This window comes from Mus musculus, chromosome 5, assembly GCF_000001635.26.
Source record: "Mus musculus strain C57BL/6J chromosome 5, GRCm38.p6 C57BL/6J".
Classification (NCBI taxonomy): domain Eukaryota; kingdom Metazoa; phylum Chordata; class Mammalia; order Rodentia; family Muridae; genus Mus; species Mus musculus.
The window spans coordinates 84,210,742-84,238,503 of NC_000071.6; the positions used below are offsets into that span (position 1 = coordinate 84,210,742).

At 34.8% G+C, this 27,762-nt stretch overlaps 1 protein-coding gene across 9 annotated transcripts in view; it reads right to left on the reverse strand.

Moving 5' to 3' along the window:
* Positions 1-27,762, reverse strand: part of Epha5 (Eph receptor A5) — a 363,058-nt gene that overhangs the window by 155,981 nt on the left and 179,315 nt on the right. For 4 of the 9 annotated variants that reach the window (XM_006534769.2, XM_006534771.3, XM_006534770.3 and 1 more), the window contains exons 4-5: positions 26,658-26,813; positions 22,842-23,177 (exon numbers count right to left, since the gene is read on the reverse strand). The exons of 3 other annotated variants lie outside the window; for them this stretch is intronic. In XM_006534769.2, coding sequence (XP_006534832.1) covers positions 22,842-23,177; positions 26,658-26,813 — 492 coding nt within the window. The remainder of the gene's footprint in view (positions 1-22,841; positions 23,178-26,657; positions 26,814-27,762) is intronic. 2 more of the 9 variants (XM_030254124.1, XM_006534773.3) reach the window with 1 other exon arrangement.

A 27,762-nucleotide genomic window follows, 5' to 3' on the forward strand; every position in this document is an offset into this window, starting at 1 on the left:
CCATGTGCTGTCACTGGGTACTCTTTAGGGTGTGGATAGTGGTGAGCCCCTTTCCATTCTTTTCTGAAATGACTACCGGCTTGTTCTTGTGCATGTTTTGTGCAAACAGCCATAGCTGTTCTGAGTTCATGAGTGAGGAGGTCTTGTAATATCCAAAGGACTCTGCTTCACATAGGATCTCTCCAAACTCTGACTCTTACTCTTTCTTGCTGCCCTTTCTTCCAAGATGGTCCCTGTGTCTTGGTGAAGGAGTTTTATATTCACATCCTATTTGTGACTGGTTATTCCATAGTCACTTCTATTGACATTTGACCCTATGTGATTTTCTGCTTGAACCCCACCTATTGCACATAGAAGCCTCTATTACAGGATCTGAGAGCTACAGTCATTTAAGAATAGAATGGTGCAAAATTATAGAATAGTTTATAACTGTGCCCATTTAGCAAATTAGTAATAGTAGGCATATCCCTGGGGTCTATGTACCCCCCAAACATAGGAAAAATTTACACTAGCAAATATGAATTTATTTCTGTAGAGCAACTATTAAACCTAATGGAAAGTAGGTATTTGTCCTCATAAGGTTAGTGACATGATTATACTAATGGTCATATCCCTTCAGGCTGCTCCCCAGCACTTTCTAGTACTGTGAAAGTTATCCAGTAGGGAGAAAAGTATTATAATTTTATATTCTTCATTCAGTATGTTTTATGGTGAAAGGAAATCAAATAGAATAACAAATAAATTATTTAAAGATAAGATTGAAAACTTCAGAGATAGGAACCAAAACTCAAATCAGGTCTAATTTGAAGTAATTTGCTAAATTTCTTGATATATGAATTAAATGGTTTTGATGATAGCATTTCTTAACTTTATTTCTTTACCTCAGGATCTATGACCTGTAAAAAAAATTGTATCTCAATGTTCCGTATTTCATAAGCAGAGTATGTTTGTAAAAAATAATCACAAGAGAAACAGTAATTTAGGATTGGGGAAGTGCATCTGTGAGAATTAGTGGGAGGACATGGGAGGTAAACATGATCAAAACCTATTGTATGTGTGTGTGAAATTCTTCAAAATATAAATGATATATTGAAAAGAATTTGGGTGAGGGAAAAAAATCTGAAGTCCTGAGGGCCAGCAGAAAGAATATAAACAGGCAACCTCGGGAAATAGGAGGATTGGGGTCCCCCCAGGATGCATGAGAGACCTGGGAGGTGAGACACTCCCCAGACTCACCTTTGATGAAATGCCCAACAGTAGGGAGAGGGAATTTATAGAGCCCTCCTCCAGCAGAAAGACAGGACATCAGTGAGAAATTGGGTTGCCATCCTATAGTCACACCTCTGACCCATAATTGTTTCTGTCTGAAAGAATTACAGGGATGGAAATGGAGAGGACCCTGAGGAAAAGAAGGTCCAGCTACAGGCCCAAAGTGGGATCCAGCTCAAGGGGCAGTCCCGTCCCAAGGCCTGACACTATTACTGAGGCTATGGAGCTCTCACTAGAAGGGGCCTATCATGACTGCCTTCCAAAAGACCCAACAAGCAGAAAGAGTCAGATTCAGATATTTGCACCCAACCAATGGACAGAAGCAGCTACCCATGTTGTTGAATTAGGGAAAGCTGAAAGAAGCTGAGGAGAAGGGTGATTCTGTAGCAGGACCAGCAGTCTTAATCTGGACCCCTGAGATCTTTCAAACACTGGACCACCAAACAGACAGCATATACCAGCTGATATGAGGCCCTCAACACACATACAGCAGAGGACATCCAGGTCTGTGTTCATTCAGAGATGATGCACCTAACACTTAAGAGACTGGGAAGGCCCCTAGAAGTTTATTTAGAGGTCAGGTGGGGTGTGGGTGGGGGTGGGGTTGGGGTGGGTATCCATGATGGGTGGGGAGAAAGTGTGGGATGTGGAGAAGATGCAGGGTGGAAGGGGAGGCAGGGAATAGAATATGGAGTGTATAAGATGAATTACAAATAAAATTAAATTTAAAAAATTAACAAAGTAGCTAAGAGTACCAGAATATGTGAAAGATATCCTAGCATATAATAAAATAAAATTTTACATATATATAAATACATAAGTGTGTGTGTGTGTGTGTGTGTGTGTGTGTGTGTGTGTGTGCATGTATGATGTTAGAAAAGGGGTCCTGACGGGACTAGATTTTATTTGTGTTACATAGTAAATTTCAAGGCTAATCATCTTTCCAATATGCAGATAATTTTCTACATAATTTTCTTATTCAGAACCAATTTAAAATGAGTGGCATGGTTAGAAATTAAGAAAGAAAAATAGAAAGGCATATGAAATCTGCCTCAAGGTACTGATAATACAACACAAAGAATATTCGGCCACTTTCATTTAAAGGCACTCAATTAACCTAACCTAAAAAGATAATAACTTACATAATTTTACACAAAATCAAAAAGATAGAAGCTTTGATAATCGTACCTAAAATTGATTTTTATGTAATAACTCAAGAATTAATTTAATAGTGAGGTTGAAAAAAGTACACAGGATGAAATACATTTTATGAATTTAAAAAAAAATTAAACAAGATCCCTAAAAATATAGATGTACTAAGCAAAAGGAAATGTAGAGAAAACTAGAATAATTCTACCTAGAAAACAAAGTTTCATTTAGATGAGTAAAGGGTTTGGGGGAATTAGTATCATTAAAGGGAATAAGTTTTCTATCAGTGACCTAATACCATTTTAGAATTTCATGATTAGATTATGTCCTGACTTTTTCATGAAGTTGAAATTACTAAAATGTTAATGCATTACCAATTACCTACTTGTTATGATTTGGATGTGAAATGTCCCTGCAGTCTAATGTGTCTGAACATTTGGTCTCCAGCTGTACCAGTCTGAGCAGTTATGGAACCTTAATGGGAACTGCCTGGGTGGCAGAGATACACAAATGAAAGTAGCCTTGGAGAGCAAAAGGCCAAACTTGCTTCCCTCCATCTTGTCTCTGCTCTCTAGAATAGTCACGATGTGACTCCCACTCCAACTGACAAGTGGTTTCACCATTCCTTCCTCACATTGATGTAGACTATCTTCTGAAACCTTTAACCCAAATCAATCTATCCTTCCTGAACTGTGTGGTTTCACACTTTAAAACTATGATGACAAAAGCAAGTCACACATTATTACATAATAACCTTATTAAGCATTGAGGACTTGTTCTTTGGTAATGTAAGCATCATCTTCCAAAAGAACTTATATCACAGTAATAGAGATGACATAAAATGATAATATACTCATTTAAGAGTGAACTATAAATCATGAATACAAGAAAAAAATCTGGCAAATGGATGTATCTGGAGGATATCATCCTGAGTGAGATAACCCAATAACAAAAGAACTCACTTGATATACAGACATTGATAAGTGGATATTAGCCCAAAACTTAGAATACCAAAGATACAATTTGCAAAACACAAGAAAATCAAAAAGAAGGAAGACCAACATGTGGATACTTCATTCCTCCTTAGAATAGGGAACAAAATACTCATGGAAGGCGTTACAGAGACAAAGTTTGGAGCTAAGACGAAAGGATGGACTATCCAGAGGCTACCCCACCTGGCGATCCATCCCATAATCAGCCACCAAACACAGACACTATTGAACATGCCAGTAAGATTTTGCTGAAAGGACCCTGATATAGCTGCCTCTTGTGAGGCTATGTCAGTGCCTGGCAAATACAGAAGTGGGTGCTCACAGTCATCTATTGGATGGAACAGAGGACCCCCAATGGAGGACTAGAGAAAGTACCCAAAGAGCTAAAAGGGTCTGCAACCCTATAGGTGGAACAACGATATGAACTAACCAGTACCCCCAGAGCTCTTGTCTCTAGCTGCATATGTAGCAGAAGATGGCTTAGTCTGTCATAATTGGAAAGAGAGTCCCTTGGTCTTGCAAACTTTATATGCCCCAGTACAGGGGAATGCCAGGGCCAAGAAGTGGGAGTGGGTGGGAAGAGGAGCAGGGCAGGGGAAGGGTATAGGGAACTTTCAGGATAGCATTTAAAAGGTAAATGAAGAAAATATCTAATAAAAAATTGAAAAAAAATTGTAAAAAAGAATAGAAAAAATTCTACTTAAATTTCTGTCTCAGATTCTATAATTTAACATGGCTTTCTTTAGGGAATCTGTTAATTTTCTGGGTGGTAACAATCAAGTAAAAGCTCATCTTACAGGGACTGAGAGTGATAGGACAATGGTGGTTGTGTCCCATGTTACAGAGTGTGTAATAATAACATTCAACGAAGGAGTATTTGTACATGAAAATGAAGGAAAAATGTACACACGTAAGTATACAGGTCCATACACAAGATGTTAGGAAAGAGGTTTGAAAGTACATTTGAGCAAAATGTTACCATGATCCAAAGTTAGTGAGATATATAGATATTTGTAGGGAAATCAGGTCTAGGTAGACGTAAATCCTACTATGAATATCCTAACACTACAGCAACCATAGAAAGCAAGCCAAAGAGTAAACTACAAGTGCTCCTCAAAGCTCAGTAACTGGAAGCTAAAGCCATTAGGAGTTAAACATTCAGGTCCTACAGAATATATCTTTAAGAGGCAGAGTACTTGGCCACCACTAAACATGGAAGTAATGTCCTGAAAGGTATTTTGGAGTATCTTTACCAGCTGTGCTTAAAATAAAGTTCAGTAAACTAAAGGTAAATTTGGGTGATTAGTTAGGGTGGGAGGAACCCAACCTTCCTTGTTAGAGAATTAAAACTAAAACTATATTTGAATCAGGAAATGTTGACATATATTTAGTCGCTGAGAACAAACCTCAACTTGGATGTCAGGTTCACATAGGAGCTCTGGATGACATTCTTGGAGAAAGAGCCAGATTCAGTGGTGGCAGACACATTCTCTATCTATGTATAACTTTACATAAAAGAGTTTAGAAAACTTGTTAAACTTTACTTGTGATATCTCCAGACACATGGTGATTCATTATTTTTGCTTTAATCACCAGTATTGTTGGCATCATCTTTAAAGTTATTTTGAACAATATACATAATCAAGAATTCTTAGGTAAATATGAAAAATACCACTCCGTAAAACAAAAGCAAGGAAATCAACGAGGAGCAGATTGCTGCTCAACCATATTCTATTTGCAAATGGGTGCAAATTTCTGACAAGATATATAACATTTACATTTAAAGTATGCATGGTTAGTCATTATAAAAGTGTATATTATTTTGAGCTCAGACTGTCATGTAGAAGTTTCTGCAAACCGATGAAGTACTTCCTAAATATAGTAGAGTGTTTTTTTTTTTTCCACTAATGAGTACATGAAAAAGTATATGGCATTTTGTCTCTTGATTTTAAGGCAGTGCAATGGGATATAGTGTTGATTTGTTCTCAGTAGATTAGAAATAATGGCAGAACCTTATAAAAACACAACAGAAAATAAAACTAATTATAAAGAATCTTTAAAATTATGTTACATGGTGATTGCACAGCTTTAAGGTATAAAGAACTTTGTTTTCTAGTCCTCAACAAACAAAAGAAAATCATTAAAAAACACAGTTTTGTTTCTATCAGAAGAGAATCAATTTCAATATCCTGTCATGAAATATTAATTTAGTTTTGTTTTGTTTAATTTTCATAAGCATCATTTGTCTCTATGTGATTGAAAAAAGATAATCAAGCAACCCTTTACCATTAATCTTCTGCCCATAGCATTTTAAAATCCTACCAGTTTACTCCTTTAAAGTATTAATTCTGAAACGTAAGTGAATTGTGTTAACAGATCAAGTAATTCATTGAAATCTGTAAACATAAGCATATTAACCTAGATGAAACATTGATGGAAAAAATAAATCTAAAGACACATGACTAAGAATATATTCATCTTCAATTGTCGTGATCATTTTAGTAGAAAATTAAAGAATTTAAGAACTGACATTAATCTTTGTTTTTATAATATCCACTATGAAATAAAACTAGGGTCGAGAAAACACAGAGTGGTAATAATCCTGTGTTTGTATTTAACTGATTTCACAAGGCTAAAAGAAGGCATTGTTTAAATTGAAATTTAATCATCACCTTAAAATATGAGTCATATGTGCGAACATACTACGTGTCAAGATTCAATAAACTTTCCTATCTACTCTTACTAACAAGGAAAAGGTAATGAAAAAATTAGTTACCACTAAAAGCATAATGTGTTTAATATAAATCATTTCATGTTTGGAAAAATCAAAATAAAACAGCTTATGAGGTGATTTTTCCCCCCGGTTGGGACCAATTCTTTCTAAGCAGACTAGGGTAGCCTTGAACTCACAGACATTTGCCTACTGCCTGTCACTGATTCTAAATTGTCGGTATTAAAGACAGAAATCTCTTGCTCTTGCAAAACTGTTGGTAGTTTTAAATCAAACTTCAAAGCAGAGAAGCTACTTATAGTGTATTGTGACAATGTTTCACAGAGATGGACAGTAATACAATCTATGATATCAAAGTAATTGAAGATGTTCCACTAAACAAGTAGTTTTCTGATATATCTTTTATAACTTCTTTTTTTTTAAATTAGCAAATCACTCAACACAGAGGTCATCAAAATTAGAGATATTTCCAAACAAGGAACAAGTATTTGAAGAGAAAACAACAAAACAATTAAAAGTGTGCTCTGTCTCTGCCTCTGTCTATCTCTGTCTCTCTGTCTTCCTCTTCTTCTCTTTCCGTCTCCCATTCCCATCCCCTCCCCTCTCCCTTGTCTGTCTGTCTCTCTCATTATAGGGGACTGAACCATGGGCATTTTGGACATGCTAGCCAAAGACTTTGCCTTACTACTCTTTAAAAAAGCTGAATATCATGACTAAACTATTCTGTGAAAATACTACAGAATCATATCTGTAATCAAGGAGAGAGAAAGTCCATGGAATCAACAAGCCACTTTATCCTGTCCCTAAATGATTACAGGCTTGATACAATCAGGATTGACTTCATGACCCCATTTTTAATTTTAGATTTCAGTTTTATTTTGCATGCATTATTTTTGGCCTTCATGTATCTGTGCACTATAAGCATTCCTGTTTGCCATAAGAGGTCAGAAAAGAACATTGCTTCTACAGGACCTGGAATTACCAACAAATGGGAGCCACCACATGTATGATGTAAACTGAAGCTGAATCCTTTGTAAGCACAAACATACGTTAGTGGCTGATTCATTTTCCAGGCCCTCAGTGCCTAATTTTCATTAGGTTTTATTTTTCAATTCTTCCCCAGGAAATTAAAATCCTCTAAAGTTTGAGTATGCCTTTCTCTACTTTACTGTTTTACAGAGTGATCAGAATAATATGGAAGACAGTATACTCAGGAGTGTATAATGAAGGCAGAATGTACTAAGTAGTTGTTATTTCAATACATAATGACCAATTCAGATGAAACACCAAAATAAAACTTTTAAAATATAGTTAGCAAAAAAAAAGTATTTTTTATTCTGAAGAAACTTCATTTAGAAACTCACAATGGACTCCTTCACGTGCTTGATACAGCCATGATCTTACAAGTATGAGCTCACTGGAATACTACATGTACACAGCACACTAAACATTTTACATGGTATTTGAACACCGTGAGTGCTCTAAATACCATGCTCTTGTAGACTAGTAACAAAAGGCAGTGATATTTCAAAGTAAAGTTAGACACAAATTTTCTAAACTTACCAATCACAAGTTTAAAATATGCATCTTTATGCAAATAAGTTCATAGAGTACATTCAATGAGATGAATAATTGAATATTTTAATAACCTAGAGTCTCTGACTCTGAACTTACTTCGACTTTGATGACTTGCAGAGGAAATACCAAATTCACTTGGAATGACAGCAAGTTATCAAACAGAATTCACAAAAAAACAGATTTGAAACTTGTACCCAGATAATTATTTAGTGCATTACACTGTTCCGATGTTAATTTAAAAAGGATTAGCAGAGTAATTTGTCTGTGTCTATTTGTTTGTGCATATCCTTATGTGAACTCTTATTATGACTGGCCTAGGCAGATTTTTATTTCCTTTCTTGTGTAAGTTGAATCAGAAAATTAGGGTGTGGAGTCCATAAAGATGTACTTTAGCAGAAAATGATGGATAATAATTAAAAACCAATAGTGATTGAAAAAATACCATGAAGTATTGATAGTAAACCTGTCAAAATACCATGCCTTACCAGGTTGGGTTGTCTTCTGATATTTTCAGGATATGGTAGAACTTTAAAGAAGTGAGGTGTACTAGAAAATCTTTGCATAATTAGAGCCATGCCTATGAATAGCCTTGCGGGCCCTGGGCTCTCTTCCACATCCTCTCTAATGCCTGGGTGATGAGAAAGTTATATTCTATTTTCCATATGGGATGCCAACAGAGGTCCCACCTCTGTCCATCCAGACATAGGATGAGACTTGAAAAATGGTGGGGCATAATTATCTTTATCACACATAAATTAATTTTCTTGGATATTTTGGTGTAACAGAGAATTGAGTGAAAGGATGTATAATAATAGTATATAAATCACTGTTGTAAACACTTCTATAAACTGTCCTCAAATATCTTGCCAAATTTATTATATTTAAAGAATGTGTGTAGAACCTTGGTTATAATTCAATTTTTTCATAATTATTATGACATAATACCTAATGCCATACTTTTGTAAAAGTAAGCATGTGAGTTATCCCTTAGGCAATGTGTCTACAGCCTTAAGAGAGAAAAGAAGAAAAGGAAGAAAGATGCAGGGAAGGATAGAGGGAATCATACAAATTCTTAAGTACAGAATTATCCAAATAATTCTAAAACAGTATCTAAAAATTTTACATGCACACACAGAGCAAGAGAGACAAAGAGCAAGTGAGAGCAAGAGAGAGAGAGAGAGAGGAAGAGCAAGAAAGAGAGAGAAAGAGAGAGAATGTGAGACAAAGAGAGAGAACATACATGATCTTCTAACCATATATATGGTTCAGGCTATGAATGCTTTACTATAATACATTTTCATCAGGGTTTAATTCCAACAAAATAAAAGAAATGAAAAGAAAGTATATACAAAATATTTAATGTCATTGTCACAACTCATAGATGGAATTATGCTTCTTATTTTAAAGATGTAAAAACTATGAAATCTTTAAAAATTCTTCTTAACACAGAGAAATATTGGAGATGCCTTAGTTGCCTCTCCCTCCCTAAATAATCTAGGAATTTTGGACTAGGTAATAAAATTTAATAGCTTTTTTTTTTCCCCCAAAGCTATTCTCAAGAAACATTATCCAAGCAAAGGGCAGAGAAAGTTTTTCAAAGGAAGGAGCAGTCTAAAGAGATCTGTGTTATCTAGAGTACAAATATCCAAGAAAATGATTCCTGGTAGAAGGAACCACATCCACACCTATACAGCCACATACACTCCAAAACACATGTTGGATTCTGAGCATAATGGCCATAGAGTAAGAATTCTTGGGTTAAGAAATGGGACCTAATGAAACTCCAAAGTTTCTGCAAGGCAAAAGACACCGTCAGTAAGACAAAAAGACCACCAACAGATTGGGAAAGGATCTTTACCTATCCTAAATCAGATAGGGGACTAATATCCAACATATATAAAGAACTCAAGAAGGTGGACTTCAGAAAATCAAATAACCCCATTAAAAATGGGGCTCAGAACTGAACAAAGAATTCTCACCTGAGGAATACCGAATGACAGAGAAGCACCTGAAAAAATGTTCAACATCCTTAATCATCAGGGAAATGCAAATCAAAACAACCCTGAGATTCCACCTCACACCAGTCAGAATGGCTAAGATCAAAAATTCAGTTGACAGCAGATGCTGGCGTGGATGTGGAGAAAGAGGAACACTCCTCCATTGTTGGTGGGAGTGCAGGCTTGTACAACCACTCTGGAAATCAGTCTGGCGGTTCCTCAGAAAATTGGACATAGTACTACCGGAGGATCCAGCAATACCTCTCCTGGGCATAGATCCAGAAGATGCCCCAACTGGTAAGAAGGACACATGCTCCACTATGTTCATAGCAGCCTTATTTATAATAGCCAGAAGCTGGAAAGAACCTAGATGCCCCTCAACAGAGGAATGGATACAGAAAATGTGGTACATCTACACAATGGAGTACTACTCAGCTATTAAAAAGAATGAATTTATGAAATTCCTAGCCAAATGGATGGACCTGGAGGGCATCATCCTGAGTGAGGTAACACATTCACAAAGAAACTCACACAATATGTACTCACTGATAAGTGGATATTAGCCCCAAACCTAGGATTCCCAAGATATAAGATATAATTTGCTAAACACATGAAACTCAAGAAGAATGAAGACTGAAGTGTGGACACTATGCCCCTCCTTAGATTTGGGAACAAAACACCCATGGAAGGAGTTACAGAGACAAAGTTTGGAGCTGAGATGAAAGGATGAACCATGTAGAGACTGCCATATCCAGGGATCCACCCCATAATCAGCATCCAAACGCTGACACCATTGCATACACTAGCAAGATTTTATTGAAAGGACCCAGATGTAGCTGTCTCTTGTGAGACTATGCCGGGGCCTAGCAAACACAGAAGTGGATGCTCACAGTCAGCTAATGGATGGATCATAGGGCTCCCAATGGAGGAGCTAGAGAAAGTACCCAAGGAGCTAAAGGGATCTGCAACCCTATAGGTGGAACAACATTATGAACTAACCAGTACCCCGGAGCTCTTGACTCTAGCTGCATATATATCAAAAGATGGCCTAGTCGGCCATCACTGGAAAGAGAGGCCCATTGGACTTGCAAACTTTATATGCCCCAGTACAGGGGAACACCAGGGCCAAAAAGGGGGAGTGGGTGGGCAGGGGAGTGGGGGTGGGTGGATATGGGGGACTTTTGGTATAGCATTGGAAATGTAAATGAGCTAAATACCTAATAAAAAATGAAAAAAAAAAGATTCCTAGTTCTTAAGCAAATTTCTGACCTTGGGGAAATGATTTCATATCTTTTACTTCTGTTTCTTTTTTTCTAAATATCTCAGTAGCAATAAAATGCCATTAAGACATTATTAGGATCTAATGAGAAAAATGTCGATAAACATCTTGGTACAAGAATGAGATTACAGATGATGAAACTTCCTGGAGACGACTGTTCAACATTTCAACATGTTAAGGGAATATAGAAAAGACACATAAGGCTTAGTAGTGTATTTTTAGAAATGAGGTGAGACTATAGCAAAATTTTAGCTCGATAAATAAAAATTAATTTTTGAAGTTTTCCAAAAGTACATGATTCCAACCTCCAAGTCACAATCAAGCAAGCCAGAAAAGACATAGAAATATTCATTGTCTTAGAATCTTAGTGGGTTTAACAAAAGCATCATTACAGAACTTTGTTGATTTGGTTCCTAAATACTCACCCATTTACTTTGCTTTTTATCCACTAAACTCCATACAAATAATAACTATTTTATAGAGATTAATTCATTTAGTACTTATAGCCATTCTGTATCAAAAAATGTTATTTTCTTCTGCCATCAAGAGGATAAAAACTGAGATAGTAGCATGTTTCATATGATTCAAATAAAAACATTAGAGAAAGGCATAAAATGGATAACATATAGGAATCCTAAATAGAATTTCCAGTAACTGGCAGTTCTGAGTAGATAATTATGAAAACATAAACCCTTAAATGCACATATTATTTCAATGTGAATAAAACTTCTGGATACAGGTCAATAAGAAGTGGTAAAATTTGAAAACATAACCTGCCAGTTTTATTTTGTTTGTTGTTTGTTGTTTTGTTTTGGTTTTGCTTGTTTTTGTTTTTGGTTTTGTTTTGTTTTTAGGCAAGAACTCCAGTACCCTATTGCCTGGTTAGGGCTATTTTCTGTGGTGTTGTTTAGAGAGGCTCTGGAAGCCCATGTCCAAATGCAGATCTTTACCATTTCTCTTGGTTATCCACCAGACCAGATGGTCAGTCCATATTGTTAAAGACACCACCCACCTTATTTATATCATATACAGAAATCAAGCTGGAATTGATGTGCAGTAGTTCATTCTGCTGACTATCATTCTATGTAAGCTACTAAGTGAAAAATCATATCAACAGTCTTATGAGACTATGAATTTGAATTGAAAAGTGGTAACCAGACACGTGGCAGAATTTAGATTAGAATAAATGGAATATTATGTTATGAACTAGTTGGGTAAAGACTAATTCATAACATAATAGTTGCCAAGATATTTCTAATAAATTTGAGTCTCAGAGTCTTTCTGGGACAAGCGTCATCAGTTAAATAATACCCAACTACAAATGGCATCCATCCTTTGGGACATAATCCAAGATTAATACACTAGATTTAGGCTTTAGCCAAAAGTTGGGGACATGGAAGGTGAACAGAAAATTTACAGATGGGGAGGGAGAGAGAGAGAGAGAGAGAGAGAGAGAGAGAGAGAGAGAGCTTCGACGCACAGCCCCTGGAGTTTCTCCCCAGTTATGTGCTCTGACCTGCAGGAACACACGCAGAGCTGAACTAACGCTTACTAGAGCTGAACATAGTTTCTGATTCAGGTCAGAATATTTGGGATGGGGGCTGAATCTACAATTCAATCTCTGCATGAAGAAAAGAATGTAAGGTTAAAGGGAAATATTTTGTGTTAAAAATGAAGAGAAACACAATCACACAGTGCATCAGGATTCCGTTTGGTTTTGCTTGTCAGCCTACAAATGGTGATTTTTATAAGTAATGATTGGAGTTTTGTATATCCTCTTTAGGAGAGATTAAAATAAAGCAAATTTGGAGAAAACCAGAGACTCAGAAAGTAGATGCTGAATTGAAGGTCATAAAACAGGGGATTCTTCAATCACAACTGGGAAACTTTTGAACAGTCCAATCTGACACCTAGAAAAATATCAGAGACAATAGCTCCAAATGAGAGAAATCCATATTCTTATTAAGAATTAGACTAGCAGTCCATAGAGGTATAATAAGCTAAGTATCCAGATTCTACTTATTTATCCTACCTTAGAACAATGACATACAATAGATTATATGTTTCATTTTATACAGTTTGGAAAATTATACATATGTTGATATATCATACTACTGATATATATTTAAAAATATGCAATAATTTTAATATGTAATAATTTAATAATATGTATAACTTCAACCAACTTTTGTCTTGAATTTATGTTTGCATATTTATTAGACATGAAAGCTGTCTTTTGTTTTAAAATATTTTTATGTAATTTTTCATTACTAGTTTTATTTGTCTATATTACAAATGATAACTCCCTTCCTGGTTACCCCTCCACAACCCCCACCCCATCCCATCTCCCTCTCTCCTCTCCCCTTTTCCTCTATGAGAGTGCTCTTCCAACCACTCACCCACTGACTGCCTTAATAGGTGTTTCCTCAAGAATCTGCATCTGGGACAATTTCAAAGGGGCTATCTAGATTGTCCAACATTACTGATTGTTTCTATCAGGACTTTAATTAAGCCATGCATTTTCATACTATGTAAAGACTGGACAACAAATGTTTCAGCTAGCATTATTAATACTTGATCATATTCCTACTTTTCTTTAGTCCCCAGAATATGCCCCAAAATCAGTAGAAAAAAAAATAAAAAGAGCTATGCCATCATCCCTCAGAGGTGGAATGGATGGGTTTTGATGATTCACTGATGATGGATGTTTGTCTTCATTTAAGGGGAGTGGTTACAAATTGCAATGTTTTTGGTCAGGGAGGAAACAAATAAAAGAGGTTATATTTAGTAATTTATTTTTCTCTTTCTTTTTTATTTCTTCTTTCTTTCTCTCCTACCTAGTAGTAATGGAAAAAGAAGAAAGATAAGATTTTAAAAAGGGCACGGGTGGGGCATAGAAATAATATAACAACAGGTATAAAGGGTAGATTGTTGAATCTACTCTTAAACACACTTGATAAGCCAAACTCTTACAGTGGTTTAGATCTTTGTATATTGATACAAAGTTAAGATTATATTTGGTTACATTGGTATAGGTCTTTGTATATTGATACTAAATTAAGATAATATTTAGTTATGTTGGTATAAATCTTTGTATATTAATGCAAATTTAAGGTTATAGTTTGCAACAACATACTACATTTACTATGTTTTCCACTCTTATTAAAGGTACTGTTCCTACATTCAATTCTTCAAAATGCAATGTTAATTTCTAGTCCTTTTGAAAGCTGCTAATACAAACTGTTTAGGATAATTAAGAAATGCAATCTCATAATTAATCAAACTATGATCGTGTTAAATAATAGTCTAGTTAAATACTAGTCTAATAGAAAGCAATATTTACCAGTTCGGATATTAGATAGAGGGTCTTCAAAAATCTGAGACCTACAGATTATGGCATTTTTCAACAACTTTTATTAATTTAAGCCTTTTTTGACAAACAGCGATGTGTGCTCATGGCCAAATTCACTTTACTGCAAAGAAGATTATGAACATAAAAGAACGTCCATATGAATTTTGTTTCAAACATGGCAGGTTAGGCCCTGATCAAGACTATTCTTGATTCCACTGCAGACAACATTGTGTCCAAAATTGACAAACATGGACACAGGGAAGCTGACTTCTGAGATTTGCCAAGGCAAGAGTAGCAACCATTTATAATCCCTGTTTCCCAAAATCATCTGTCAGGTATTTTGGGCTAGAAGGCTGAAGAAGATGTCCAATGATGACATATGCACACATTTTGGATAACTGTCCAGAATGTCATTTCTATAGTTGTAGAAGCTCTTGCATCTACTTCATACATACTCTGGTAATATTAATTTTTCTCATTTCTCAGATGGGCTTAAAGACTAGATAGTTATAACCTCACAATTAAGCTTAACTTATTTAGGATCTAATAAACTATTTTGGGACTCTAAAGATGTCTCTAGGTTGATTATGCATGTTATGATAAAAAATTACTTAGGTATGGAGTATTAAACACCAAGATGTGTTAGAATATAAAATACTTTCTCCAATGTTGCCAAATATGTATAGACTGGGCATTATGAATATAAATACTGGGGCTGGCGAGATGGCTCAGTGGTTAAGAGCGCCGACTGCTCTTCTGAAGGTCCCGAGTTCAAATCCCAGCAACCACATGGTGGCTCACAACCATCCATAACGAAATCTGATGCCCTCTTCTGGAGTGTCTGAAGACAGCTACAGTGTACTTACATATAATAAATAAATCTTTAAAAAAAAAAAATGAATGTAAATACTACCAAATAGTTTTCACAATTATTTCATAATTTTATTGTTGAATATAATTTATTATTATAAGAAAAGGAGACTTGTATCGAACTAAAAGTGGAGAATCCTAGAGCAAATATCTTGTCTATAGTATGGATGCATTGGATGTCAATAAAAACGATGGCTTATAGAAAAGTGTAGAATGAACGGTGGAACATTTGGTAGGCACAAATAATTCTGGGAAAGAGCTAGGCATGAGGGTATTTGCCCTGAGACATGAAGGAGGACAGATGCATGAAAACTAAGAAGGGGTAACCAGCCACGTGGCAGAAATTAAGTTAGAATAAATGGGATCTTATGTTACATTCTAGTCAGAGAACAAACCAAGCTATGTGGGCTAGGCATTTATAGATATATTAGAGTCTCAGAATAGTTATTTCTGGGAACAGGAGAGTGGGTGGAAAAATACCCCACTACACAACCTAAAAGCAAAATGTACCCAGTTGAGCTCCATAGCATTACTGTTGTGCTATGTGCTTTATTATTGTATTTGAGATGCCACAGTGAAGAAAAGAAATATCCAGTGCTATAAACCAGGTAAAAATCCATTCCAAGGAAGATTATAGGTCTTAAGTGAGTACTGAATAGTAGTATCTAGCAAAATTGATAGAGCAACAAAATGCCTCCTAAATATGTATGCTTTTGCCCGCAGACAAATGTTACTTTCATCCATCACCAAAGAAGTCTCTGTTTTCAGTGAATAAGAGTGATAGGAGACTTAAAGCCATATAAAGTGCAGAGAGTAAATAAAAGGTAAGTGCCATTTCTATATAAACCATGAAGTATACCATTCCCTCTAAGGTTCTGGAAACACTGTGAAATTGGGGTTGGAAAGTAAAGGAGCTGGAAGAGAGAGATAGATAATATGAAATACCAATGTCTAGATAAAATATATTTAGAATTACAAACCCAAAGCAGCTTTACATTCCTTTCCCAAGTTTGCACAAGAATGGTTCCATCAAGTCAGGCACGGAAGAAAGTAGGATTCACAGGAACCCACTCCTCCAGCTGAACAATTTTCCTTTGATAGATTCAAAAGAAATGTCAGTACTGTATGCCCAATCCCCTCACTGTTTTCCAGTTGATTGTGGCAATCCAATGCTTGGATGACCTTGATTAAACTAAAAGATTCACTTAGAGAAGAAACGGAATGGGGGTGACAGATTGGGGTTTATAAGGATAGGAAGGAGATAAAGGAGCATAGAGGAGAGGGGAAATCAATATTCTATGTACATGTATAGAATTGACAAAGAATAAAATTATATAATTAAAAATATACAATATACGTATGACAGCTAACTAGCACATGTGACTATAAATAAGTAACATAGAGCTTTAGAATATTTTTACCATAGTTAAATTATCAAAATGAGTTACTGTCAATGTTGAAACTTTTTATATTGAATTTATTATTTTTACATTTTATTGAGTTTTTCAGTTTCATACATGTTTATAAGATCTTCTGATCACATTGGACATTACATCTTTTTCTATTCGTTCATCCTCACATCCACCACATGCTATTAACTGTAGCATGGGTAATTCAACAATGACCATATTGGTAAATACAATGGTGTCCTCTCTCCCGAAAGCATTACATGCCATTAAATGCATACACTAAAATTGATAATATTTATGAAAAAGGTATAATGAGTGCTTTCAGTGTCTGAAAATAGAAAATAATTAATATTACAGTAGAATCATGTCATACATATATGAGAAAAACATAATATTTGGGGTCACCAAATAACAAGGAGAGTGGAAAGCCCCAATTTGTTATTTCACCAATAAGTAAAATCTGCAATACCAGGTATGGGCTATTTCTAACTGAATTTTTAGCCAAATGAGCCCCGTGGAAATGCCCAAGCAAAGGGATACTTGCAAAGAAACCAACACACACACAAAAAAATTCAATTGTATTTTGTAAGTGAATTGTTTTTGTATGTGTGTCTCTCTGAGTACATCTCTTTCTTAGGCTTTTTTTTATTTGTTTATTTTATTAATTTACATTTTGTCTGCTCTGCTTTCTTTCATTGAAAAAAATTGACTGTTGAGCAAGAGCAGAAAAAACTGGAATTGAATGGATGGAGAAGTAGAAAAACTCTGGGAGGGAAAGCTATGATCAGAAAACACCTTTAAAATTTTTTCAATTAAAATTGAAGTTAGATACATAAGAAAGTTTAAAAACTTGCTGGGTCTCTTTGAAAAGTGTGAAGTGTCATGATTTGAGACCTGTAAATAATTTAGCCAATATATTCAGAGTTTAAATATTTGTAGAAGAATAGAAAAAATGAAGAAGGGAATGGATTGGGATAGGAAGTGGAGGGGAAGTGGGCAAGGAAAGAAGAAGACACACTAATCATCATTTACTTTTAAAGAGGGTTTTCATAAGGCTCTATAGATAACTGAATGGAATAAAATTAGCCAAATTCATCAGAGTGTATTATTTGCAATTCATATAGTTATAGACTGCAGTATTGTCACCAATCTCTAAAACAAATAAATCATAACTTTAAAAGTGAAATAAGCAAAGCAGAACAGATGCCTCAATATAATATCTAGGGCTAGACTTAAGGTGTAAGTTTTGGGATATGCCAGAGTAATTGATATGATTTTCACTTAAGCTACTTAAGTCAATATGTCTTCATGACAGCTGTTGTTTTTGTTTTCTGATCAAGAGGCAGATAAAACAAAATATCATCCTAATGGTTAAGATTGGTGCTCTTCCGTAGTTTAACATTTGAGATAAGGAAATAGAAAGAATAGCAGTTACAGGAACAACATCACTATACTCCAGTGCCTGGCATCTATTGTTTCGCAAGTACGTTGAAGACCATTAGTGTTTCTAAGCAGCCATCCCTGGTTCCAGATACTTAGACCCTCTTCATGAGTCTTCTCTTTTCTTTCCAATAACTCTATTAATCTTGTAGATCCCATAACACATCACTTCCTGTTTCAAATATTCAGTTACTTTACTCACAACTACTAAAGAAAAACCAAATACAGAAAGTCTTTTAAAAGGGAGAGTTTTGCTAAAAATGTATGGGAATGAAGAAGCAGTAAGAAACTGGTCGTTGCAGGGAGAACCAGGGCTGCACAGAGAAACCCTGTCTCAAACAACCGAGAAAGCCAAAAATAAATAAATAAATAACCAAACCAAACCAAACCAAACCAAACCAAACCAAACCAAAAAAAAAAAAAAAAAAAAAAAAAAAAAAAGAAAGAAAGAAAGAAAGAAACTGGTTGTCCTCAAGTGTAGCAAGGGCCTTTATCACGTTAGAAGATAACTCCCTGATAGTTTATATGCTCTGTGGGAGCTCCATGGGAGCATATAAACTCAGCATATGTTCTTTTCTCCATGAAAACATGTCAGGAAATTAATATTTTTTAGAGATCAAAATTGCATTTCTTCATGTTATAAGCACATGATCTATGTAAGCATTACATAAATGGCTGGGAGTATCGAAATGATCTATGGCTTCAAGAAAGTTTAAATTAGCTTATTACCTTGAAATAATCAAGGGATATCAACAGTCATCAAGTATCTCATGTTTCACATCTGCAGAGACTAGTATCAACACGTTAGACTCGATGTATTTTCCATTAAATTCCTGCACTGTAGGAGCAGCTGAATCAAAAATACGTAATAAAAAATATTTTGGAAAAAAAAATGAGGCAGGAATGTGTGAGGATTTGTGAAATCCTGTGTATTCAAATGATCGGATAAATAAGAGACTCTAAATTACTACAAACATACTGAACTCCTGAACCTTGGAGCCTTTATTGCTACCTCTCTCAAGTACATATGACTACTCGAGTAACCACCTTCTTCGATTGTTTTAAGGCAAATGCACACACTTCTGTGGTTAAGCAGGAGTCGGAGGCAATTCTCTTTTGGTCCAAGTATTATATTCAGCGTTTCTACACACTCCTAGAAGTCAATTATCTAGCTTGTACTAGCCATAAATATTCCTGGAATATGACTTTTCCATTTTTCTCTAATTCAATTTTTAAAATCACAGAGATAAAAGCTTGAGAGTAAATTTTATGCATAATGATTTTAAAGAAAGCAGGAAGTATTTCTATTCAGCATGTGGGATTGGAGATTAACACTACTGCTAGAAGCTGGAACAGGAATGAATTATTCATCAGTTTATTTAGCAAATCTGGAATGAAACCTGATCCACTGGGAATTCCTTAGTTTATCATGGAAAAAGGAATTCACAAATAGTAATGTTAAAATGGAAATTTGTCTGAAACCCATACAACTTACACTGATTTTATCTTCAGAAAGAGTGAAAAAGATACTTTACTTGTACCATCAAAGAAAATATGTAAGGTCAGTACAATTTTTTGAAACCTTCCTAATTTCTGATATCTATACTTGAGGCCATGCAATTTGCAGTTATGCTGAAATCACTTCCTGATGACTTTGGGGCTCAAGAAAGGAAAGGCAAATGGAAACTATAGCATTTCATCAGGGTAAGCAAACTCTGAAACCTGTAATAAGCAGTAGAAGCTGAGTTGTAAAATATACAGAAAATGGGCATGCCTGGGCTAGAATAATGAGTCTTATGATCTGTACCACCAATAAAATAAAAATTTGAGAAGTACAAACTCAGTGATCTATTTGATCAGGACTTCTCAACACTTTTCATATTGGAATACATATTTGCACTTCACAGCCCTTTATCTAAATGGAAAAGCATTTTAATTGGAAGGAAGACTTTTTGATATAAAGATGTATTATATATAGTTGTCTATTTCTTGATTAAATTACACATCTTTAGCTATCTCTAAGTTTCCTGGAGAAAGAGTTGGTGGATGAAACATTTCAAACCACATAAATATGTGTGCAGGGTTATCATACATATACAGTATTTTGTAAGTAGACAAACTTTCAACTTATTTCAGCAAAATCCTTTCATCTTACAGGATGTGCTTTTAAATACCTGTTGAAGTAGATGTTTTAGTTTTCTTTTTCTTTTTTCTTTCTTTTTTTTTCTTTTCTTTTTTTCTTTTTCTTTTTCTTTTTTTTTTTTTTTTTTTTTTTTTTTTGGCTTATCGTGACAGGGTTTCTCTGTATAGCCCTGGCTGTCCTGGAACTCACTTTGTACACCAGGCTGGCCTTGAACTCAGAAACCCGCCTGCCTCTGCCTCCCAAAAGGTGTGCACCCCCTCGACTGTCTTGTTTTAGATTTCTTAAAAGACTACAAATAAAATATGTTAATGGGATAAGCAAATCTAAATATGTATTTGATAAATAAATACTGTTAAATTTCAAAAGATTATGATTATATAAGTAATCTACAGAACTAGAGAAGGACATGAAAAACTATTATTTAGTTAGTTTTCTATGTGATTGCATACCTATTGTAACTGAATTCATATCCATTCTTTATTCTCTTTCCAGTTTGGATGAGAGTTTATTACACATAATGTATGCAGTCCCTATTCTCCTGCCATGCCTCCTTCCCACAACCTAAACCCATTGCCCTTGTTCTACAGCTTCCTTTCCTTGCTTTTTTCCTTCTCCTTCCCATGAGTTAATTTTATTGACCAAGAATATCATAACAAAATTACTAGAATTATTTTCTGTTAATCTATAACTATATTATATGAGTATTTTTTAAAATTAGGATTATTCTACCAACTATTTGTTTTTTAAAACTACATTTTATTAGCTTAAGTGAGAAAATTATCACTTATATTTAAATAAAGTTTCAAACTATCATGTTTTGTATTATGTTTTAAGTTTTGTATAAATATCCAAACTTTAATTGTTTATTCATGTTTTATAGACAAATTTAGCTAATTAGGCTTCATTCCTAGCTTAGTGCAAAATTTTAATATTGAATGAATAAACAATTTTCCACCTATACGTTTTTGCCAAATTTATGCATGGTTTCCTAGCACACACACACACACACACACACACACACATATATCATTCTGAAAATATCAGAACATCTGTTGAGGATAGTAAAATTTTAAACCACAAAAAACAATCACAAAGAAATAAACATTTTGGAAAACAATCTTTGAGTAATTTAAATTTTAAGTTAAAGCCGAGCGTGGTGACGCATGCCTTTAATCCCAGCACTTGGGAGGCAGAGGCAGGCAGATTTCTGAGTTTGAGGCCAGCCTGGTATACAGAGTGAGTTCCAGGACAGTCAGAGCTGTACAGAGAAATCTGGTCTCAAAAAACCAAACCAAACAAACAAACAAACAAAAAGTTAAAATATACTAAAAATTATTTTTATTTAAAAATAAAAATCTTCATTAAACTGGATGCTTAAAAACATTATCATCAAATCTAACTCCAAACCTCACTTCCTATGTTGTAACTTGATAAAGGTTCAGCCTTGTTAGTTGAACCTGAATAGAAAACTTCTTAAGAGTTTCTTGACATTAACATTTTATATGGACTTGAACCCTATCTGACCTATAATAGTGATATTGAGAAAAACAGTATTTTAAATTTGAGGGATAAATTGGCAGTGATTTTAAAATATGACATCCATTCAAAAAGTGACAACCAATACAATATCTTCTCACTTGGCAAATATTACAAATTACAGGTTAGATGTACCATGCCTACTGGATGAAACGTAACTTTTTTCCCCCTATTTTATATAATGAAGGTCCAAATCATATACCTTATAATCAGAAGAAGCCAGTCAATCAAAGACAACTACAATATATTTTTGTTCATTGGGAATGCCCCTAAGAACAAAAAGTCATTCTTTGATATAGCCTATCACTAAGGAGTCTCTTATAAAGATGCTAATATCACAAAAACTATGGAACTGTCTCTCCAGGGAAGATACATCACAATGACTTCTCATTATGTACACGATGATATTGTGTAGCTCATTTTAGACTCAAGTTTGCTTAAAAGGGTTAAATATTTTACTTTAAAAGCTTGAGGCAACAGCATAAAAATCTTGATTTTTCTAATTCCGAGGATGGTTCACATTACACTTATGCTTGCTGTGACTACTGTCATATGCCAGCACAGGCACAGATTCCAATGTTTTCTTATACTTATTAGAAAAAAAATAAAAGGCCAGTATAACTTGCAAAGAAAATACAGCTGAAAAGCAAGAAACCAAAAGGCAAATAAAGCATGCTATACAAATTAATTTTTTAAAACATCTCTGGACATTAACAAAGCAACAAAATGTAGAGGTGCAACATAAAGCATACACTATGTATATTTATTATGTATTATATTATATATAATACATTAAACTATATGTTTAATATATAATTGCTATATATAGATGATTTAGTCCAAAAGTGTATATTTAATGAAATACTTTATACAAACATACCTGTCCTTTCTTTAGGCTATGGATGTTTGTACTAAGAAAGCCTTAACTTCTCTTTAAAATAAAAATATACGTTTAGAAGTAGTTTCTTTAAGTTCTTGACCTTGTTCATGCTGGGGGCATTCTTTCACAGGACCTAGTAGGTCTACTCCTCAGCTGTAGATTCAATCGGCAGAGCAAAGTCTAAAATAATACAGTTGGGTTGGGCACGACACTTACCTGCTTGATTCGTGGTTACATTTACAGACACATACTGCCGGGTGCCTGGACTCAAGTCGGAAACTCCGTTCACTGCCTCAATTTCAAAGGTATAGTTTGTGTGAGCAAGTAGGTCCACCATCATGACAGAGGTATTTTTCAGGCCGATTTGCTGGGGGAGGTACCTGACATGACCGCCACACTCCTCACACACACCTGCGTGGGAGTTGCACTTCTTGCATGCAATATAATACGACACATCTTTCCGTCCGCCAGTGTCAGCAGGCGGAATCCACTCCAGAAAGACACTAGTTTCATTAACATTTGAGATGGCATTCCGAGGAGCTGAGGGGGGTCCTGGTTTGCAAAGTAAAGTGAGAAAAACATATTTAAGATGATATTAATTAGTTGCCCTTGACCATACTAATCCCTAGTCTGAAGAAAAAAAACTAAATTTATAGTTAATTTTATGTTATAATTTATAAAAATATTAAAAATATTTTTATGAAACTGGTGTTTTATGCACCATAAAAATAAATTTACTTTGGGAGGGTTATAAAACTTATTTAATAGAATCAGATTTTTCATTAATATGTATGTACATTGTCATGGAATAAACTTACGTATTGACAGAAACGTTGAATAAGCTTTTATATTTAAAAATATAATACATTAGATTATTTGCAAGTTGGATATATACTTCCTTTCTGGGATCTAGAAGTGAATAAATATGTTCAACTTCTGTATAGCTCTTGACACTGAAAAGTAATCGCATGGATAGATAGTGAAGAGAATCGAAACTTCTGAACGAACATTGTTCAGAGATAATGAGACCACTATTGCTAAACTAGGTGCTTTTGCTTACTGTAGTTCTATTTCAAAAATTTACTAAAGGTTGAAATTCTAGTAAAGATGGTGTAAGTGGAGAGTGCCCAGGTTTTCAGGATAATTTTAATCTCCAGATTAAAGAAATTTTAATCTCCAGATAAGCAAGAAATTCTTTCAACTAAAATCCTTCATAGACACGTATCTTCTTACAATAATACTATAGCAGCTTTTCTCATCATGTAATTTTTATTGCACACTTCATTTTTATAAAGATAACTTTGATTGCTTAAAAGGTTTTTCAACTAAATGCTAACAATAATCTCCATGTTTTTTTAACTGTTTTAATCCCTAATTATTCACGTACTCAGGGGAAATAAAAATGAATTGGTGTAAAGTCAAATTTCAGATATTTAAAATTTAAATTTCAGTCGGTGTGAAATGTTATGAGATTGTGTCTTCTCGAATAAGTGTGCCCTTGTGTTTGTCTTTGTCTCGGAATCAGAATGAGTATCTCTGCTTGTTGAAGATCTAATCAGTACCTCTCAAATGGCGATGAAATGGAATCCTGTGGTATGTTAGCAGATGACAAGAATGAATTAAACTCCTTAAAATAATCTGGCTAAATTAGCCTAAAAGCATATGACTCAAATATAAGGCTCAATGTTTCTTTCAACCCAACATTAATTCATCATCTTTGAGAAACATACTTAAAAGTAATTTCAAAAGAAAACTAATATTTATGAGATTGTTACAATTCCATTTAGATGAACAATTCCATATCTAAGAACTTGGCTTGCTTTCTTCAACCACTCTTCAAAAATCCCTGTCTCTGAGGCCTAGGAAGGCTTACATGCATACAGTATTCTACAGGTCTATTTTAGTGCTCATGTTTAACTCTCAGCCATTTCTAAAGATATAAACACATTATCATTACTTAGTACAAGTGGGATTATTTAATAGGAAGAATGGAGATACTCTAACTTTACGTGAAAAAAAAAAATAGTGGCCTTAGCATTTGAGGAAGAATAAATGTTCCTGAAGTGTGCCAAATTCCAATGTGTTGCTACCAGCTGATCTGAACTTCTCTCCTTCCTTTGCCTTAAATCAATAAACATTGGTCTGGCTTTTGACATAGAACTATGGCAACAATACATCCACAAGTTATCAAGAAAACCAACTCAAGTGATAAGATTAAGAAGAAATAAGATTAAAGCATCCAAGTAAGCCTACATCTAAAACATGGCACGGACCCAACAAGAGATACGCTGTGTGGACCAATGTAAAACCGTGGGAAGAATTCCTGCCTTAAGTATATTCATGAGATTCCTTGCTTTCTTCTTGTTTGACTTTGTCCCATAGCTTTATAAAACTCTGTTCCCAGAGTTTATATATTAAAAGGAATCAAAATCATACATACAAGTTAAAAAAATGCCCATGGCAGAGCAAAGTTCAAGATGTTCTTCTGAATATTAATTTGTCAAGCCATAAGAGGATCATAAGCAGTTGTGGTACTCTGGATCAAACTGAAAACAGACATTCACACTCACAGTGGTATTTTGTGAAAAATGAGTATGAATTACTATTCCTTTGAATACAGTAGTGACTCTCACAGAGCTGAAAGTTGAGAAAATCTGAAGTTGGTGGGCTTTAGTTTCAAAGGAGTGCTAAGCAGTTCTTACCACCAAATCATAGCCTCCTAATGAGTCCCCAAATAAATAGATATAAACATAAATGAACTTTCATATTTATGTTAACAAGATGTAAACTGTGCCTGTTAAGAAGTCTTCTAACACGCAACTTTGTAATCATTTATGAGATGGTTCGGATTCGGTGCCATATTTTTGTGTGCCACTATTTTCTGGCCCACCCATTTCTTGCTGTTTGATAATTCCTACAGTTTACATGTTAAACATTGTTGAATTCCACTATAACACAAAAGCTGTATCTTTCCACTGGAACTTAATGAGAAGGTATTTGGTCAGCAAAATCGGTAGTTTTGGATTAAAAAAAAAAAGAGTGATATATTTCAGTTATGCATGAAATTCTTTATATAAAACCATTTGTACTGTTTCTGACTATGTGTCAGAGATTACATTTATAGTCTTATGAACATCATTGAGTGTATACAATTAACTGGGAACTAACAAGTAAGTCAAGGGATGCCACAAGGGAAATACAAGTGAAGAAAGATATATTCACTTTTCTCCTCTTTTTCTTTTCTGTTTTGTTTTCATTTATTACAGACACTATGTTAGCAAAAATTATCTGAAAGTACAGTCACCAAGAAGCAAATGTGTAAATAGCCACACTAGGTTTCCAAAAATATCTTAAAGTATGAAAAATATAAAGCTTGGCTAAATGCATATCCATTCAGTAGAAATACTGAAAATAATGCTTACTATCTATCCATCTCCACTGATTGGTTATTTAATGACAAGTAGAGCTTCGGTAACACTTCTTCCTAAGAAAGACACATTGCAGATACATGGAAGTCTATGCTGAAAGTTGGGTTTACATACTATTCTAATCTAATTTGCCACCTCATTGTCGGGCTCTGCAGACTGCATCCACATTTTGGCCAATGACCTTCTGGATAGCTTTACAGTTTAGTCACATAAACTATAACCGGCTGAAGTTGCCACTTATTGCATAATTACTAGTTCAGAAGAGAGTCTTACAGGAAGGGTTTATAACACATCTGATGTGAAAAGGCATAAAGTTTTGCCGAAGTCAAGAATACTAAATTAAACAACAAAATAGAAGAATTACTGTGTGATAGTGCCTTGGATGTTGAAGTTGAATCAGGGGAAAAGATGCTCTAACAGTCAGCAATGAAAGGATGTTTATTATTCAATAAAGGAATTTGAAAGTTGGGGAGAACAACTGTACTGTGAAGGGCAAACATGCCTGTTTTAGAGAAAAATATTAAGAAAACACAACAGGCTCCATCATGCTGTTTCTCCAGACTGGCGAAAGGTTGCATCACCCAATAGCCACAGGGTTCCTTACTTGTGCATGCCATTGTGGGCGGATCAGAATCCTTCCTGAAATAATCCTTTTCACAGACACAAGAGGTGGAAGCTTCCTCATGGGTGTAACTGTGAGGTGGACATTTGCTGCAGGTCTGGCTGTGAGGAGAAGCTTTGAAGAACCCAGGTCTGCACACTGTCAAGAGAAACGAGAGACTAAGCTTTTCCTGGGAACAGAGGTAGTGCTTGTGTGAAAAAATGTTCTATTTTGACTAGTATATATATATATATACACAAGATAAAGAGAAGATAGTCTTTGCATCAATTTCATGAATTTTCCATGAGCTTCCTGATGACTCTTCTCAGACCATTCAGATCATCAGGAATTCAAGTTAACATGTATGCAATGCACACAGTTTAATGGCTTGTAGGAACTGGAGCATGTAAAACATTTTCATAAAAGAAACATAATTAGGTGTGTCTACAACTTCAACAGGAACAGTCCAATAAGTTTAAAATTTACTCTTTACTACTGAAATTATATTTAAGAAACACAAGTATTATATATCAATTTAGACTGTATGGTACATGACAGTTTCCAACTTTTTTATGGAATAATAAAAGAGATAGCTCGGTAGATAAGTTATTTCTCATACATATATGAAGATGGCAATTGTGGTCCCCAACAACCATTGATATACTTGGTGGGTTTCATGCCTCGCCAGTAATCCTAGTGAATTCAAAGGCATAGGAGCAACAAACAGGGCAAACTGGGTCATTAAAGACTAACTAAAACATGAACCCTGAGTCCATCAAGGAGCCTTTCTTTAACATACAAGCCACAAAGTAAATAAGGAAGACAGCCTACTTCAACCTTGGGTCTCCTCAGTGAGGTACACAGACACAAAAATGAGTCCACACATATGAGCCCTCACAACACACTATACAAATACACAAAATGATTGAAAACATAATTCGTAAATACATACTAAAAGTTTCTCAAGTCCTGTTGTAATTATCTGCAATATTTTCTAAACCATATAGAAGTTTCAAAATACCATATTTTGGTGCTAGTTTAGTTGTGCTTTATGTTGCTTACTCACTCAGGATTTATGTATTCTAATATAAAGACCTACACACTACAA